The sequence below is a fragment of the Micromesistius poutassou genome (assembly GCF_964030765.1).
Source record: "Micromesistius poutassou genome assembly, chromosome: 22".
Classification (NCBI taxonomy): Eukaryota; Metazoa; Chordata; class Actinopteri; order Gadiformes; family Gadidae; genus Micromesistius; species Micromesistius poutassou.
The window spans coordinates 13,908,533-13,927,759 of record NC_140292.1 but is presented as its reverse complement, the minus strand read 5'-3'; the positions used below and the strand labels follow the sequence as shown (position 1 = coordinate 13,927,759).

Here is a 19,227-nt window from a genome sequence, read left to right as displayed (position 1 = left end):
AAAACACTATCAAATGTCTATAGAGAGCTTTTATTCTGGCTTCTACTGGATGGAAGGGAAAAAAAATAGACCATACTACTGATATTATTTACATTTTACGTAGGAACTGTTGACGAATGTGCACCTCGTGCAAAAGACACACAAAAACATGCACAATACACACACACATGCATAGACACACGCACAAAGCACAACATACACCACACAACCACTTGGTCCATCCTAATGCCCGGCTCTATGGTATCTCTCTCTCTGGGCCTATCTGGAGTGGACCTGCTGACCGGGTCCTGGGAACCGGGACCCAGAGATAGGGCTGACCACCGCCTATGAGCCATCAGATAGAGCTCAGATAGAGCTCTATCACCAGCAGGGGAGGGGGAGGGGGAGGGGAGGGGGGGAGGGGGGGAGGGAGTGCAGGTGTGCGTGCGTGTGTGTGCCTGTGTACCCAGCCATGTGAGTGTGTGTGTGTGTGTGTATGTATATATATGTGTGTGTGTGTGTGTGTGTGTGTGTGTGTGTGTTTGTGTGTGTATGTGTGTGTTTATTGTCTGTGTGCAATTATTAGGAGTCTATGTGATTATTATTATTTATGGCATAATATATTGTACTATTAGACATGGTATGTGATATGATCCAAGAGACATGTACAGAGTCTGTGTAATTATTATTATTTATGGCATCATATATTGTATTATTATGGTATGTGATATGATCCAAGAGACATGTCTATGTGTGATGTATGGCCCATAGATGGACAGGATCCTTGTAGTTGGTTCAAAGGGGGGGGGGGGGGGGGGGGGGCACCAGATGTACAGTAAGCCGTGTGCAGGCTGTAGTCGTCCCCTAGTCCCTGGAAACAGTAGTGATACCTGACACATGAAACCTCCACTGATCAGTACACCTACCCCCCCCTCGCTGCCCCTAGAGACTCAGCGTCACGTGGGAGACACACCATCCGTATCGTAGATGACCTGTGATAGCTGATGTATCATCAAACAGCTCCGTGGTAACCATGTCCAGATGTCCTCCAGTAGGGGACCCCTCTACCCACCAGGCCTTCTCTGTCTGCTACTGAAAGACGTCTCTCCTTCAGGAACATTCAGCCGTCCACATCTTTATGTGCTCTGGGCAGATTTTCAATAGTGTGCTTAGAGTTGCAATAGAAAACATAAATGATAGTGATAATGCTTTCCAGCTCTTATAAAGCAATATATTACATCTTATTATCTGATATCATGAGTCATTTCATTCATGGTAGGCCAACACATTATGTACATTCAAGTAAACCTTCCAGGGATATGAGCCTGATTGTAAAGTCAACAGTAGTCATTACAAGCCCTTTCAAAAATAGCCACTTGTGATATCACAACACCTGGTGGCAAAAAAGGTGATGAATAAATCCTATCCCTTAGTGACATCAAAAGTGAATGTCCACTCTGAAGGTCCACTCAATTCGAGCCTGAACTCAACCAATCAACTCCTCCGAGCCGGTGGATACGCGTCTTGCTATCATTTGCAAGCCCCTCCTAGCTTTCAGGGATCTCAGCACACAGGATGAACCACCGCTTGCCTCGGTGAGGCCCGGAATATGTTGTGTGGCGTTCCATCGATTGTTCCTCAAGAGGATTCCTAGTGCCGATGCGCCCCCTGGTGGTTAGTTTGTATAATAAGTTGTGTATATGAGCATAATAGTCGTCGATGATGGTCAAGTCCCGTACGTAGTTTTCAACTTTGTTTATTGATATTATAGTATTAAAACTGACTACTACAAATGTCTACCAATCCTTCACATATGAGGCAATGTATCACTACAATGGACACCAGACACTTCTGATCAGCTTGATGCAGATCTGTTGGTCATCTTTTCCATTCTATTAATCCATTTTGGCTTAAAACATTTGCCAGAATAAAACAGGATTTATTAAAAAGCCTATTACCATTTCAATACTTAATATGGTCAAGTCTATCTCTACGACTAGACCGGTCTTAATGCTCCATAGAAACATGAATTGATTGGAGAGGATTTGCTTAATAAAAGTAATCTCATCCATTCAACAGTAATAGATAATAATTAACTAATAATTACCCAAAGAACGATGTGAGTGAGCGAGATGAATGTATAAGGCAAGTAGGCTTACATAGGATGTAGAAGTTGTATTAGTATAGAAGTATTTGAACAGACAAATATTAGCCAATTAGGTCTCATTGGCATTGCTTTAGACACAAAACGGCAATCAACAAACGAAAACCATTGTGTTAACAGTTAACACCATTTAATAATTATTCATACAATCATAATTCTAATATGAACACATATTATGCAGATGTGGTGAGTAAAGTCCTGTTCTTACGCACCACGACCACATAGGAAAGGGACTTTCCTGCTCCAAGCTGAGGAAATGTCCCAAGACAGAGCCCATACACATCTCTGCAGGGGGTCTGTCCCAAGACAGAGCCCATACACATCTCTGCAGGGGGTCTGTCCCAAGACAGAGCCCATACACATCTCTGCAGGGGGTCTGTCCCAAGACAGAGCCCCTGCTCATCTCTGCAGGGGGTGTTAGGACACCAAGAGCCTTGAGGCTCAGCCGACCTGCGCTCCAACCCCTACGCTTTATAAAATAGCTTTCCTCCACCTCCCTGTTTGCCTTCTCCGCTTCACATCCTCCTCCCTCCCCTCTTGTTGCCTCTTCCTCCCCGCCCCCCTGAGTGGCCCCTCCCCCCTGAGTGGCCCCTCCCCCCGAAGCCCCCTGAGTGGCCCCCCCCGCCGGGCCCCTGCCGGCCCCTCTTGAGGCCCCCGCTCTGCAGGAACTGCTGCTTCTGCTGCTTCCTGCGCGTCTTCAGGATCTCATCGCTGCTCTTCAGCTCCGAGCGGACCCGCTGGCCGCCCGGCTGGGGCCCCCCGGGGCTCCTGGCCGCCGCCCCCCGACCGCCACGCCCTCGGCCACGCCCTGGAAGAATAACAACATTAATAAGAGCAATACCGACAGTGTTTGTATTCATGATTCAGCACATGTCAGAAGGATCATAACTAATGTGTGCTAGCTAATGGCAGCATGAATTAAGGACGCGTTGAACAGCAATGGTTAAAGTTGATCTATCAGATACATGTCGCAGAGATTGGATCAACCTAACAACATTTGTACGACTGGAGTGCGACTGTACTAGTAGACTTTCACTTCCAACAGACTTGTGTAGCAACCGTGTGAAACATACTCCGTAGTGACCTCAGGACACACGACCCACCTCCGAAACCCCTTCCCCTTCCTCTTCCTCCTCTGCCTCTTCCTCCTCCTCCTCCCTCTCCTTCTCCGTCAAAGTCACCGTCGTCAAACTTGTACTTCTTCTTCCACTCCTCGTAGCTGAAGCGCGGTCAAGGTTACAACACGACGTACATAACACACAACACTGAACACCACCAAACAGAAGGGACAACCAGGAGTAACGCTCGCCAGCGTTGATGGATACAAGTTCTTCTTGTTCTTGGCACTGACCACCTGGCCCGTCTCCAGGCGGACCCTCTTCTTCTGGTCCTCTTTCCCCGTGTCCGTGACGAAGCGCTTCTTCTTGCGGTCCCTTCGGGTCAAACAAAACCAGCCAACGTGTCACATGGACGAAGACGAGAGCAGAAGAGACTAGATGAACCGTGGGGGGGAACCAGCCAGCGGGGCAGGCTCCGCACACGCAGAGGTGAGACGCACCATGAAACAACAATTCACTGTTCCATTACAATAGTGGAAAAATATGATTTTTTTCTTACCATTTCATTATTCTTTTATGCTGGTTCAGAGAGCTCCCCTCGTCTCCCATCATGTCCAGGACAGCGGAGGTGGCCTGTTGGTCAAACATCGTGCCCTCCGCACCCAGGCTTAACCTGACCACCACAGACACAGCAGCACAACCACAAAGACACATGAGCATGGTAAATGGTCCTCATTTATACAGCGCTTTTATCCAAAGCGCTTTACAGTGTTGACTGACATTCACGCAACCATTCACACACCGACAGCGGAGTCGACCACGCAGGGCGACAGCCAGCTCGTCAGGAGCAGTCAGGGTGAGGCGTCTTGCTCAGGGACACTACGACACTCAGCTAGGAGGAGCCGGGGATCGAACCAGCAACCTTGCGGTTACCAGCCAACCCGCTCTACCTCCTGAGCTAATGCCGCCCCCCCCCACATGTTGCCTTAAAGGACACACACACACACACACTTATCATTTAGACTAGAATATGTCATAAATAACAAGTCCAAAGTGAAGTCTTAAATGTGCTTGCTTTATCTGACAAGCAGCCAAGCAAAACTGATGTATTCATTTCATAATAATAATTTCTGAAACATTTAGCAGAAAATGTTTGGTATTTGTACTAAAATATACTTAAGTTATAGTGCAATAGAAATTTTGACAACAACTTCAACCAATGCCAGTAGATTGTGTCCAAACCATGTAATGCAAAGAGGACCGGTGTGGAGGTGCTTACCCTCTCTCAGAGTCAAAGTCTTTAGGTCTGTAGGGGATGTAGAACTCTTCATCTTTGCCGCCTGCTTTGCTCTTCTTCAGCGTTGGCTTCTCCGTCTCCTCGTTCTCCTGAGCCGCTCGTCTCCGCTTCCCCCCCACCACCTCTGAGAACACGCCCTGGTGGAGCACAGGACACACGACAGACTGAACAACACCCTCCTTTAACACCACCTCTGAGAACAGGTGGAGCACAGGACACACGACAGACTGAACAACACCCTCCTTTAACACCACCTCTGAGAACAGGTGGAGCACAGGACACATGACAGACTGAACAACACCCTCCTTTAACACCACCTCTGAGAACAGGTGGAGCACAGGACACATGACAGACTGAACAACACCCTCCTTTAACACCACCTCTGAGAACACGCCCTGGTGGAGCACAGGACACATGACAGACTGAACAATGAGACCTCCTTTAATTAAATGGGAATGTCTGGACTCTATTTAACCCTAATAGGGCGCGACTAGCCTCCCATGGCTAGACACAATTCAATACATATTAGTCTGCAACCACCCTGTGCACACACACAGGGTGTGTGTTACATTTCCATGGCTGCTATCAAGGAGCGCAGACCAAAACATAGACTGACAGCCAATCAGAGCAGAGACGTGTGACGTAGCGCTGAGCAGAAATTAAACTTTTACCAAATCATGTCGAAGTAAAAAAGTCGAACATCTTTCATATCAACAAACGCTTTAAGGGCAGTCGGTCATTCTGTCAGAGTAAATATTAGGGGTGTAAACCTCTGGCTTCACAACGGTTCGATACGATTACGATTCTTAAGGCAACGATTCGATATTTGCCGATATCAAAAATTTTGCTTCAGTACGATTCGATTCAGTAACATGAACAATATGAAACAATATTTTTCACTAACAGAAAAATATGCCATTTTTATCAAGTCACAAATGCATACAACCAAATAGAGGTTCACAGTGTAATTATTTTATTAAGCTCTGCTTAATTACAAATAAGCTTATTTTAAAATAAAAACTGAATGTGCTTTTGAAACACTTGAAAGTGCAACCACTCAAGTTACAAGCTGTAACATGAAATGAAAATGGACAGTGCAAACTTGGCTGTGGGGGGATCGGGATTGTAGACGGGGGAGGGAGGGGGGCGATCGGACGCGTCTTTTTAGTCACGGTGAAACAGCTGAGTGGCAGCTCTGCTGTGTTTTCGTTGCAGGTGATTGGCGAGGTTGGTTGTGTTACCGGTGTGGGCCTATTTCAGTTCGACTAAACACCGTTTACATATAGCATGTGTTGTGTCCAAGTTCCCCTCTTTCTTCCGGAAACCAAAATAGAGGCACCGAAAGATTTAAGTCCTAATGGCGAGTGGATGTCTGCGCTCCCCGCTTCGTGGAGCTGCGGAGAGGCTATGTTCTGCCCTGTGCGTTTGATTTCGTCTGCCGTGTGTTTGATTTCGTCTGCCGTGGGTTTGATTTCGTCTGCCGTGTGTTTGATTTCGTCTGCCGTGTGCGTTTGATTTCGTCTGCCCTGTGCGTTTGATTTCGTCTGCCGTGTGTTTGATTTCGTCTGCCGTGTGTTTGATTTCGTCTGCCGTGTGTTTGATTTCGTCTGCCGTGTGCGTTTGATTTCGTCTGCCGTGTGCGTTTGATTTCGTCTGCCGTGTGCGTTTGATTTCGTCTGCCGTGTGGAGGAGGCGGAGCCACGGCGCTGCCGACGTGCGGGGGTTGACGTTGTATTCAGAAATCAAATCATACTTTTTTTTTTACAATTAGAATAAAACGGAACGGTTTAATAATCGATACGTGATTTGAATCGATGCAACCCGCACCGTGGCCTCTAGAATCGATACATATAGGTCGTTACACCCCTAGTAAATATACCGTCCAGTCTGTTTAAAACTGGAACGGTAACGGCTTAATCCGTTCCACATCATGGACCGCAATCTTGATTGTTTACGTTTGAAATGCCTCATCAGTGCTCTGTACAGGCACTGTATCAAACCCGCCCCCTATTAAGATACACCGCTGTGATTGGTCCAACCCAGGGCCACCCATACACCACAGCAAATTAACATGAGCTTGCAGATTGGTGTGCGCCCCAGGCGGGGCCACGCCCACCTGGGTGAGGGTGGTGTGGCTCTGTACCTGGAGCAGCTCCTCCTCCTCCTCGCTGCCCTCCACCCCCAGCGTCTCCGCCACGGACGGGTTGCTGGGGACGACGGGGAGGTGGGCGTGGAGCAGCCGGCTCTCCGTCACCTGGTCCTCCCGCTTCTTGCTGAACTTCTCCACCAGCCTGGTGTCCCGGGAGCGCTTCTGCCGCATCACCTTGCACGCCACCGTCTTGCTGTTGGAGTTGATCTCAAAGATGGTCTGAAACGGGAGGAGAGCTGTTCACACAAACCCATCTGGGGGTTCAGCTCCAACTCCCATCAGTTCTCGGGGGGGGGGGGGATGAGAACAATGCATACACACCAGGAGACCCACCTCATCACCTCACATCTATTGTTGTTTCAGAGCTGTTTACAAATAGACTCTCAAACTCACCGATTTGGATTTGTAGCCCTTGATGGCGTCCACGATGTGAAGCCGCTCCAGCTCCATCTTGTCCATCCCAGCCCCTGGAGTCATTAAAGAGCAGACGGGGGAGGGGCAGCGCGTTAAAGAGCGTCTAGCACAACGCCTGATGTCCGTTAGCCACTGATCGGAGCCACCCAGCATGCATCTGGGTACACACTCCCACATGTGATGTCATGACAACATCCATTTAAAAAGGGCTTGCAAGGACTCCGCCCCCATGTTACTACAGGTGTGATGTGGATGCATTGTGGCTCCATAGTTACCATCATTACCTCCATTTGGACTGTGACTGTACTACTATACTCCACTATACTGTACTACTATACTCCACTATACTACTATACTCTACTCCACTATACTACTATACTCTACTCCACTATACTACTATACTCTACTCCACTATACTGTACTACTATACTCTACTATACTGTACTACTATACTCCACTATACTACTATACTCTACTCCACTATACTACTATACTCTACTCCACTATACTGTACTACTATACTCTACTATACTGTACTACTATACTCCACTATACTGTACTACTATACTCCACTATACTGTACTACTATACTCCACTATACTGTACTACTATACTCCACTATACTGTACTACTATACTCCACTATACTGTACTACTATACTCCACTATACTGTACTACTATACTCCACTATACTGTACTACTATACTCCACTATACTGTACTACTATACTCCACTATACTGTACTACTATACTCCACTATACTGTACTGGCCGTACGGTTCCACCAGGCGTAGCAGCTCCTGAGATTTGCATTTTCCCAATCTAATAGTGTGGAATATTGTCCAATGTCCAGTCTTGACCCAGAGGCTAGAAAATACAGTCAAACTAACATCTCTGCAGTGCGCTTCTATTTAACCTTCATTACCTTCTTAATTAGGCTTACATAATTACAGGAACGAAGGAATAATAAAGAATCAAACTGTTGAGAACTCTAGCCATAATCATCATTTCCCATACTCGTGAAATGGCAATGCGTCTCAAATAAGAACACACAATACATTGTATTTTTATTGGTCTATATTCCTAGCCTGGAAATCCAGACCCACATCTAGAAACCTGTAGGGTCTGGCAACGAGTAATGAAAACGGCCCAACTCGAGGGGCGGCACCAAGTATGCATTTGAAAATATCACTGCACGCAATTGGATAACACTACGACCAATCAGAAGAATTCAAGGGGTGACGTATCCAGACCAGCGGAGCTAACCAATAGATAAGACTCTTGCCGTATACGATCGGTAAAACAGCAACGCTTTTGGCCCGCCTACATCAGATACACCGATGTGATTGGTTAATGTTCAGATCCAGGGGAATCGGGGAGTGAGTATATCGCTCGTTCCCCAAGTGACTCGCTGAGCAAATTCAAATTGTGCTCTAGTGAGAACTCTGGATTTCCAGGGTACTATATTCCTACAATTTGAGGGACAACTTGTTGCCCCGAGGGGCTTGTCAACAGGGCTGACGTCCAGCAGCCAGTTGGGAGCTCACTATGGCCCGACCTCGGAGACACTTCATCTTGGAATTGGCACAGACGTGTTGCTGGTGGTGGCAGATCAGCACAGCCAAACCACACTGACCCATTAGAGGGTAGGAACGGTGTTATAGGAATGTTAGAGTGTAACCACATCCACAGAACTCCATCTAGTCCTGGGAAAGTTGGTGAAGCAATGGCATATGGACAACATGTTTCCTATGGTGATATTAAGGTGATATTAAGGCGATATTAAGGTGATATTAAGGCGATTTGAACTAAGATCAGAAGTGTATAAACAGAGTCATGTAGACTCTGTCCGGACGCAGACCTCTGCTTCCTTCAATTTATTACCCTGAATACGCGACCGCAAAACACCGATTATTTCATACCCATCAGAGGGTAGGAACCACACTGACCATCAGAGGAACCACACTGACCATCAGAGGAACCACACTGACCATCAGAGGAACCACACTGACCATCAGAGGAACCACACTGACCATCAGAGGAACCACACTGACCATCAGAGGAACCACACTGACCTAGCAGGGGGTGGACCGCCAGGGTGGAAAGGTCCGTGTTCTTGACCCTCTTGATGGACTCTGCCGAGGGACAGGGCCGGGACTTGAGGTACTGCTTGTAGGCGTTCTCTGAGATGTGGTGGATTTGGCTGAGATCCAGAGAGTTCTCGTGGACGGCCAACAGTTGGGCGCCTTCATCATCCAGAATGCACTGGGGCACCCGGCCAAACACACCGTCCGCATCTGGGAACACACAAATGAATCTCTGTCATTATAGGACCCTCTAGCCATATTAATATTGGAAGTAGAGCATACGAAACAATTACGTATTTTTATTAGTTATTATAGTTGTTATTAGAGTTGTTAGAAAAGATGCTCTAGGCAAATCAAATCTCTCAAATTTTTGGAGTTATTATTTGAGCAAAAGGATTGGGTGAAATGCCGCAGCCGTCTGTCAGATGTTGAGTGAGATGCTCTGTTAGAATATCCGTTTTACCGAGGCGCTGGCCTCTGGATGAGCCAATCAGGGAATGTCTTCCCTGCCCAGGTCATGGGACCAGCCGGGTTATACTTTAGGGACGCTGCCCCTCCAGCAGAGACCCACCTGGAGGATGTTGAGGCGTAGCGAGCTGTAGAGGTCTTCCCAGGAAGAGGTGGAGGTCGTAGACGAAAGGGATCTCGTCTGGACACACCAGGCTGTAGGACACGCCGCTGCGCCCCGCACGCGCCACGCGACCTGCCGGGAAACACCAGCCGTGGGTCAGCCCCGTCCCGCCCGGCGGCAGACAAACAGTCGCCCAAACAGGGCAGGATATTCTAGTGGGTTCAACTCCCAAGTCCAAAATAGATGCTCCGACCTTCTCATTAATGTCATGCATCTGAAATCACGGCTCTTTGAACACTGTTTGATGAAGCGTCTGCTAAATGACTAAGTTGAATTAGTAAATGCTACACGTGAACCTCCTAAGATGGCGCAATTTGATTGTTTCGCTGTCTCTGGATATTGGGCGATACCCCATGATTGAGATCTCAAACTCTGGATATTGTTTTCATCGCAAAATGTTGCTTGTGACGGTCGTCTCGTCACGCTAATAAAAACCAATAAATCCCGGCAAAAAGTGTTATCTTGTTTATTTTTGGAGTGTAGTATATACTATACTATTCACTTCGCCACAACAATGTTTGAGCCTGGATTCAACAAGCGACAGCCCTTAAGCCTGGCTCTATGTGAACGCTGCTGGGTGGCTCACCGACTCTGTGCAGGAACAGCTTGGCCTTGGAGGGGAAGTTGTAGTTGATGACGTTGTCCAGCAGGGGGATGTCGATACCGCGGGCCGCCACGTCCGTCACGATCAGCACCATGGCCTTCCGGTGGACAAACTTCCCGATGTTGATCTTCCTGGCGGTCTGGTCCAGAGCGCTGTAGATGTACGCACACTCCACCCCCTCCAGGGTGAGGAGCTGCACATGAACACAGGTTAGAGGGAGGCCTTCTCCACACAAGCACAGAGTGTTGAGTGGTCAAGCCCCACAGCAGATGCTAGGATACTTTATACCTTTAAGATACGTAAAGAGGAATGATGATGCCTAATTAATTATTCAATAACACGCAAGTTTAAGTAAGCACTCCGATTGGTCAATTCCCATTCTCGAGCGTGTTTAAATGCCTGGTGAAAGAACGGACAAAAAGAGCGCGCCTAATTACAGAAAGTATCGCTACGCTAACTAGCCGAAACTAGTTTCATGAGCCTAGTTTCCATAACAACGTTCAACTGACCAAGAGTCGGCTATCGTTACTATGGGAACTATTTTCTGATGGAGATGAACTCGGGCAGAAAGCTTGAATTTGAGGGCAAATTAACCCACAATATGAAAATATTTTACAATATTGTTGATAATGAAGATGGTTTGTGTTATTGAATCGCAATCTTACACTCGATGGCGTTCTTGAATGTCATTACTGGTACTTGAAGCACAGGACTCCGGGGGGGGGGGGTGCGATTACCGGCTGGCGGAGTTGTTGACGGGGGGGGGGTATTATCGATAATAGAAAATGCGCAGATCATTTTCTTTCTCGTGTGTCTCACTTTTTCGCCCGTGCCTAAAACCGCCACTGCTTATAATGCTTACGTTATAACCGTGGGTGGAATTGTTGATGGGGGGGGGGGAAATTGGGTTGCGGGTGGACGGACGGGATTGTTGACGGGGGGGGGGGGGGTTCAATCTGTGGCGCAGCGCCACACATTGGCCTATGTGTGGGAAACACTGCACTGAGTGTAAGATTGCTTAAAACTCACACACACACGCCCACCCGCACGCACCAACACACACGGTCCTCACCTGATTCACGTACTCCACGTGGTGCTTGGTGGCCACAAACACCACTGTCTGCTCCTGGGGCTTCACCACGTGCCTCAGCAGGTGCAGCAGGAGAGCAGGCTTGTCGTCCAGGCGGAGGTGGAAGAAGTTCAACTAGACATGAGGAAGAGAAAACAGAAGGAGACCAAAGCATTGAGTCACGAGGATCAGAGGGGGACCATCACCGGATGCTTCCAATCTACCCTTCGCCTCCTTCAATTTATTACCCTGAATACGCGACCGCAAAACACCCGATTATTTCATATTGTCATGCTTTGCCCAATGTGCAGGAACGTCATAAGATCTTCAGAGAAGACGAGGAAGAGCGAAAACTGAGGTGAATAATCAAGTTTAAATTACGTTTATGCTCTTTTATAAATCATTATTCACGTGACCCCTGGTGGTCAGACACTGCCGGTTGAACCGTGATGAACAGTATGAGAGCAGAACCCTAGCTCCATCAGAACGACCCTCACCTTGAGCTGATCGCTCAGCTTGGTGTCCACATCTAAACGGATCAGCACTGGCTCCGTCAGACCTGGAAACAAACAGGAACCAGACTCTGAGCTCCATGTAGCTACATCATCATTATCATCATCAATTGCAACTTGGGGATTTTAAGAGATTATAAAAACAAACCTGTAATCAAACAAATACAAATAACCAGAAACAAAATGATCAACCAAATGCAAATAATATTAAGAACTAACAACAGCAGCTCCTGCAGGGTGGAACCTGTAGTAGTTCCTCTTGTAGTTCCTCTTATTATTTTCATTTGGCTGATTTGTCAGATTCTGCCCTGCAGGAGCGGTGGGTCTCACCGGCTCTGGCAAACTCCACCAGCAGCTTGGGCAGCGTGGCGGAGAACAGCAGGCTCTGCCTGTTGTCGGGAAGCCTCCGGATGATCTCCGTCAGCTGCTCTGCAAAGCCCATCTCGAACAACCTGGAGGAGCAGAGGAGCTAGATAGCAGGCTACCATGGGCTGGGAGGAGGCAGGGCTGATCCTGACCAAAGGCTTTGCTAGTCGACCAGTCGTTGTTAGTTAGAGCCTTGGGTTGACAAGTTGTCGCATGTTTACGCTATTAATTTAAATATATATTTTTGATGCTTCAGAAAAAGGTTCCAGTGCTGAGAAAGAATATTATACACTGTGCTACATTAGAGAAATACAAACACGCAATAACAAGCCTTTAATATATATACAGTATCTCTTATTGGTGGGTTATGTGGGGCGTGGTTACCTGTCTGCCTCGTCAAAGACCACATACTCCACACTCTGCAGCTTCAGGTTCATCTGCTGGATGACGTGCATGAGACGCCCGGGGGTGCCGATGATTCTGGAGAGAGGTTGGGGGTTAGAGATCAACTACACCTCCTCCTAGGATCATGCTGTGCGCTTTCTGCTTCGTGGTTACTCACATGTCTGGGTTCTCGTGAAGAGCCGCAAACTGATCGTCCATGCTGAACACAACAACAAAACAAGGGTTATATAACAGTCATACAACCCGGAGCTGAGCACATTTTAATTCAGAACTGAATGCTTACGCTGCAAATTCTGAATCATCACAACAGCCACCTTCTCTGCTGCGCTCCTCAGTCTAGAGCTGGGAGCATGTGCATTGGCACGTGAACAGGATCTAAACGTGTGGATTAGTTGGTTTTGGGCCCTATTAGAGAAAGCTGCCTAGCCAGGGCCAGTCGTATGTGCTCACTTGTGTTGGACAAAACAAAGATGAGGCTCTGTGATCTGCTAAACACTTGTATAACGGATGTCAATAGCTCGCCGACTTTTCGGAACGTGCGTACACTGGAAGACGGTGTTAGTTCTCGACAAAGAAAATATAATTTGGTCTTAACCAACAGGCCAAATCCTTTAACATTTAAACATTATCATTAAACATAGTCAGCATCCCCTTCCAAAACCTGTCAGAGTTCACACGTTTCTGGGCTCAGTCTTTTGAGGACAGTAAGGTCGGATTACAGCTTGTGTATATATATAAAATAGTATATAAAATATATATTATGTAGTTACATGTATAGAATACACACATATAAACACACACGTATATATATATATAGTTACATATAAAGTATATATCATATATATAGTATATGCCCTAACCCTATAGTTAGATGATTAGGATCCACAGTGTGACTCACCCGTCTCCACCCAGGATCAGTGCGGTCTTGAGGCCGGTGAATCTCCCAAGCTGCCGATGGGAGAAGAAGCACCGTTAAGTATTGGTCAAATCTATCTGAAAAAGAAGCTACATACATTTTCACTGGTAACCTTATAGGGCTTCTACAATCCCACATGCATCATGGGATTTTTTTGTTGCTGATACTCATTATTTACCATATCAAGAGGACAAGCGATTTGTAGTACGGTAAAATACTAAATCAACATAACATTAGCGTAACCTTGGCTAATCCAAACTTTGTTTTGCCCTGTCACGCATGAGAAACACTGGCAGTTTCAAACACATCAATGACTTTCAACAACGACAAATCATTTTGTGATTACTCACTAAACAATGACACAAACAACATCACTACCGCCACAACGCTCTGAGGTCCTCTGCGTCCAGAACGACCTACCTCTTTGGTGAACTTCATGGTCTGCAGCGCCAGCTCTCTGGTGGGGGTCAGGATGAGGGCCCGGGCCCCGGTTTGAGCGTTGGGGCCCTTCAGCTTCTCAAACATGGGGATCAAGAAGGCGGCTGTCTTGCCACTACCTGTCCGGGCCATGGCCACGATATCTTTACCATCCAGTATGACTGGGACCGTCTGCCACACAGGAGAGGGTTGGAGTTAGAGCAACATCTGAATACATGGTGGGAGTAGTATCCAGTAGGGGCCTACTGCGTGTAGCAGAGGAACTGACCTTTCGTTGGATTGGAGTAGGGACTTTGTATCCTTTCTTCATGACCCCTTTATAGACGGGATAACTGAGACCTGGAACCAGAGAGAAGGCTGTAGTACACACCTCAGGTATGGACTGTAACACCACGTTCAACCCCAGTGAACTTTAGAAAATGAGTTCACGTCTAACATTTTGTGAGCAAGTGAGCACAACATGAGGACAAAAGCATGAGCTGATCATCAGGAGACGTTCTCCTAGGAGACCTTCTCCTGTCCTCACCCATGGACTGGAACCCTCCGGACTTCTTCTTCTTCTTGTTCTGGCACCGGACCAGCTGTCTGGTGTCCGGCTCCACGTCCGAGGTGCAGCCGTCTGTGGCCGCCGGGAAATGAGGCAACTTTCTGCATGACTGGGCCCAAACAAAATAAAGAATAATGAATAATGTTATTCTACATGGTCACATACACTACTAGCTTTATTCACTGATTGATTAACGTTAAACGGTTATCCTCCATCTCTCTGTTGAGCAGAGAGCCTCACCAGCAGGACTGTTATACATGACATGTGATGATAAGTTGATCTGCTTCATCAAAACAACCGGCTGATATCACCAGCAGGACCCTGCTTTATACATGACATGTGATTAGTTGTTATCACCAGCATGGCCCTGCTGTTCTACATGTTCTGATGAGTTGATCTGCTCTGCTTACGTTCTCCTCCTCGTCGCCTCGGTTGTCGGTAACCAGTCCGACATCTCCTCCGCTGTCCGAGTCCGCCTCGGGCTCCCTTCTGCCGGGGCGGCCTTTTCTCTTCGTCAACTTCTTTTTTCTTTGAGCCATGTTTTCTACGATCGGCTTGTATTAAAAATAGGTCTGTGGTCAATCTACAACGGCACTATGTTCAGACATGAGTTTACCCTGTAGTAAACACGTGTGACTCTACGCTTCCTTTCCGCTTGGTCTTGGTTTAGACGGCAGGCGTTATCGCCCCCTAGCGGCGAGGAGTGGTAGGTAGACAATTAAACAGCCAAACAATCCACAACAGATGAAGTGACTGACTGACTGACTCTCTCTCTCTCTCTCTCTCTCTCTCTCTCTCTCTCTCTCTCTCTCTCTCTCTCTCTCTCTCTCTCTCTCTCTCTCTCTCAGTTTGTTTCATTGTTTGTCTGTCTGTCTGTCTTTCAATTTGATATACCACTTTATCAACTGAATGGATTTAGAATCCAAAGGGTGAGAAATCCTCTTGGCCTTGTCCGACACTGGCTCTTCTGATTGGGCCATGGAGATATGGTGATGGAGAGAGGCCTGGGGGGAGAGCAGACAGGTCAGGAACTGGGCTACTCATGTTTGACGTACGATGTACGACCCCATTAATGTAACATAATGGGATCCAAGTGGGACTTTAGGGGTTTACCACAACTAGAAATGATTGTTAAGTTTGTAAACAACCATTAGGCATATGAAATAGAAATATTAAACCATTAGATATTAAGATGTATTCCATTTGTATGTTACTGCACATTAGTTTATTAACAAACCAAGCTTACAAACTTTTAAAGGTCCCATGGCATGAAAATTTCACTTTATGAGGTTTTCTAACATTAATATGAGTTCCCCTAGCCTGCCTATGGTCCCCCAGTGGCTAAAAATGGCGTTAGGTGTAAAATGAGTACTAGGTATCCCATATGTCGTCATAAGGGGCCAGGTTACCTCCCCTTTCTCTGCTTGGCCCGCCCAGAGAATTTGGGCCACCAATAAGACAATGAGCTACGACCGTGCGAGTGCCACGTGTGTGTGTGTGTGTGTGTGTGAATACGACGCAAGTGTTGTACACTTTGTTGTTTGGATAACCGTTCTGCTGTTGGTGTTATGGCGCATAACACGCAACACAATGACGCAAGCTTGCGTAAAGCAGGCTACACACCAGCGCCGTGGTGCACAATTTACGTGCATCAAACGCCGCCCCGAGCACCAATAGGAAGCGCTGCAGCACGTTGTGGTTGTGTTTTGAAAGCAGCAGATCAACAAACAGTCGTATAGGCTACCATAACGTTATACCAGTTGTTTTATGACTACATATACGGCCCTGGTGCCCATGATCCTCTGTTTGTGCTTACAATGATAGTCACTTCAATTCATTGTCACTTTATGTATTGTCGGGCACTTTGTTTACGGTTTAGTCACTTTATTTACTCATTGACAAGAATGAGTCATTGCTCATTCTTTTTGCATTGTGGAATTATTCAGCTACTGCATCAACAATCTCCATATGTACAGGACCTTGTATCTCCACATGTACAGGACCTTGTATCTCCACATGTACAGGACCTTGTATCTCCACATGTACAGGACCTTGTATCTCCACATGTACAGGACCTTGTATCTCCACATGTACAGGACCTTGTATCTCCACATGTACAGGACCTTGTATCTCCACATGTACAGGACCTTGTATCAAGCCGGGATGTACATTTCCCGCCACGGTGGAGCCCCGGCAACAGGGCTCCGGCGGGAGACAATCGCGGGCAACAATCCCTTTCTCCTCCATGTCACAGTTCTATCTGGACTTCAGGGAGTCAAAGCCAAAGTTCCTTTCCCCCAATTCCTTCTTAACCATGGCCGAGATAACCCCCACTACGAGTCTCGTTATGGATATCTCCTCCCTGTCGCGTTTCAGTTTGTACTTCAGATTGATGTGGAAGTGGAAGAACCGGAGACGTCATTGCGATACATCCACTGTAAACACTAGCGCATGGTACCAGAGACACTATAGAAGGAGGAGACACATCACTGAAAAAATCACCCATTGAAATGCATGGGGAAACTTCGTAACGCCAAGATGGCAGTTGTTTGCACATGTCCCGCCTCTTCCGGTGCCGTTGCTCCAATCATTTTGCAGTTCCTACACGGTCACGCTTTTTGCGACACTTATTATTTTCAATCAGGAGGGAAGAACCAGCAGCTGGAGCGGCACAAGCAGCATCGACTGGAAAACTTCGACTACCTGTTATCTTGTTGGCTCGGCAGCAAAAGCTAACTTTTAAAGCTAACTTGCTGTCAGTGCAGTGCCGGTGTTGTTATGCCGTAAATGAAAACTGTGTCGTGAAGCATTGCGCATGCGCAGTCCAAGATTACCTGTAAGAAAAAGGGCTTTTAAAACGTTAATTTGATACAAAACCACCAAACCCTTTCAGCGATTTTAGTCTGTTTTTCATTGTGATTTCAAACATGTGTTTTTATGCCCCTTAGATCTCGGAAAATGGAGATACAGCTCTCTCCCTATTCATTAGACAGGGCCCTGGTCTTGTTAAGACCAAATAGCTGCCCGAAAGGCGTGGCCAAAATGGCCGCAAGTGAGAGGACTTGCCTAGAAGGACTTTGATGGTACCGTGGCCGCAAGCTGCTCAGGACCACACCCCCACCCTCCACCTTGACCCGCCTCTAAAAATGGCGCGTTTGTGGAGAGCTCATTGTGGGACTGGCTCGTAGTGGCTGTAACTCTGCACCAAGGCTGAATTTCTTGAACGTCTTCAAAAACGATATTAGGGGCCCACTAACACCTATATAAAAGCATCTATAAAGTAGCATGCCATGGGACCTTTAACCTTTAATAAAAAGTTGCCTTCACTTGTCTTCTAATGCTTGTGCATGTCTTCTATTTATTCTACTGCAAACAGGGCTGCAGTAGAAAATATGCACGAGCCTTGTCCGCAGCATTTTATGCAAGAATGAGGTCATGGACAGAACACTTAAACCTCAATTCCAAAGCCCATAGTGGCTGACAGTTTGTGGAATATGTCCACCTCCCCAACGTAAAACAGCTGCCTAGGAGGAATTCTGGTTTGAGTTTTTGGGATTTGTGAAAGACTACATCCTCTGTTTTCTCCTTTGTTGACGTTTTTCTAATGTTTTCTGTGATTACTCATCACATTTTTTAATAACAGAACACAAAGCTCTGTTCATTTGATCTGGAAGTTGATGAATGGCTGCATCAATGTGTATCCAAAGTGGTTTCATAAACCGTGCCTGAAAACAGCCTCTCTGGACTTCAAACGCTCCACTGGAATCTCATATGACTTTCATCTGAAGCCGTCAGGACATAGACCACTACCATGTTGTACTTGATCCTGGCAACCTCATCAGAAGGTGATTATGGTCGTTGTTGACAGACAGATCAGATAACATATATGCAGTCATCATGTGTTCGTAACAAAACCACTCCAAAACCAATTTATCGTGTTTAAATCTACATTTTACATTTACAAAAAGTGACTTGAAAGTAAAGGCAAATCAGGCAATCAATATGGTTCCAGCTGAAACACATTTCACATCCCTTTGCAAGAAATGACCAGAACAGATTTGCAGCTCAACCAGTGGAGAGATTGAGACACTAATACGACAGCCCAGCCATGTTCCTAAGGCCGTTTGAAGTCTCTGGGCTTATGTACAGTAAATATGTAAACTCCATGACAACAGGCGCCAAGCTTATTCCATTCATATGACTCCACAATGTACAAGACACCCTCCACGTGTCACCACAGCAGATGCAGAGAAGGTTACAGAACCTTTGCCACCTATTGGGAAAGATTTTGTGATTGGTTGACATTGAATAATACATAATGTGTGACGCATACTTCCTTTACCCAGGCCTGACTTGTTATGGTTGGGTTGGTGTTTGGGTATCATGTGCATGTATAATATCACAGACAAGATATCCCATCATGCAATATGTCTTTATTATGTTAATGGTAGCTTGTGTATTATCTTCACTATTTGTAGCTCTCTGCCTCGCTCTACTCAATTTGTCTTCTATCTATTCCAGACGGAGGTAGGCCTACATGAAGAAATGCTATCTGAACATTGCTGACATACATTAAAAGATGAATGACACTG

General features: G+C 46.6%; 1 protein-coding gene across 1 annotated transcript; it reads right to left on the bottom strand.

Moving 5' to 3' along the window:
* Positions 1-2,196: 2,196 nt before the first annotated feature.
* ddx54 (DEAD (Asp-Glu-Ala-Asp) box polypeptide 54) lies at positions 2,197-15,266 on the bottom strand. Its single transcript, XM_084486903.1, has 20 exons — positions 15,046-15,266; positions 14,615-14,744; positions 14,357-14,427; positions 14,071-14,259; positions 13,633-13,682; positions 12,892-12,933; positions 12,714-12,809; positions 12,294-12,415; positions 11,949-12,010; positions 11,455-11,586; positions 10,365-10,575; positions 9,719-9,850; positions 9,136-9,357; positions 7,041-7,114; positions 6,642-6,866; positions 4,481-4,635; positions 3,761-3,874; positions 3,469-3,576; positions 3,247-3,362; positions 2,197-2,951 (listed from the first exon to the last, which is right to left on the bottom strand). The coding sequence occupies exons 1-20, from the start codon at positions 15,172-15,174 to the stop codon at positions 2,659-2,661; spliced, it is 2,673 nt and encodes an 890-aa protein (XP_084343029.1). The 5' UTR covers positions 15,175-15,266; the 3' UTR covers positions 2,197-2,658.
* Positions 15,267-19,227: the final 3,961 nt, after the last annotated feature.

Coding starts and splice junctions, on each gene's coding strand:
- ddx54 (XM_084486903.1), bottom strand. CDS start 15,174: ATGGCTCAAAGAAAAAAGAAGTTGACGAAGAGAAAAGGCCGCCCCGGC. Junction 14,428..14,614: donor CGGAGGGTTCCAGTCCATGG/GTGAGGACAGGA, acceptor CTCTGGTTCCAG/GTCTCAGTTATCCCGTCTAT. Junction 14,260..14,356: donor CTACTCCAATCCAACGAAAG/GTCAGTTCCTCT, acceptor CCTGTGTGGCAG/ACGGTCCCAGTCATACTGGA.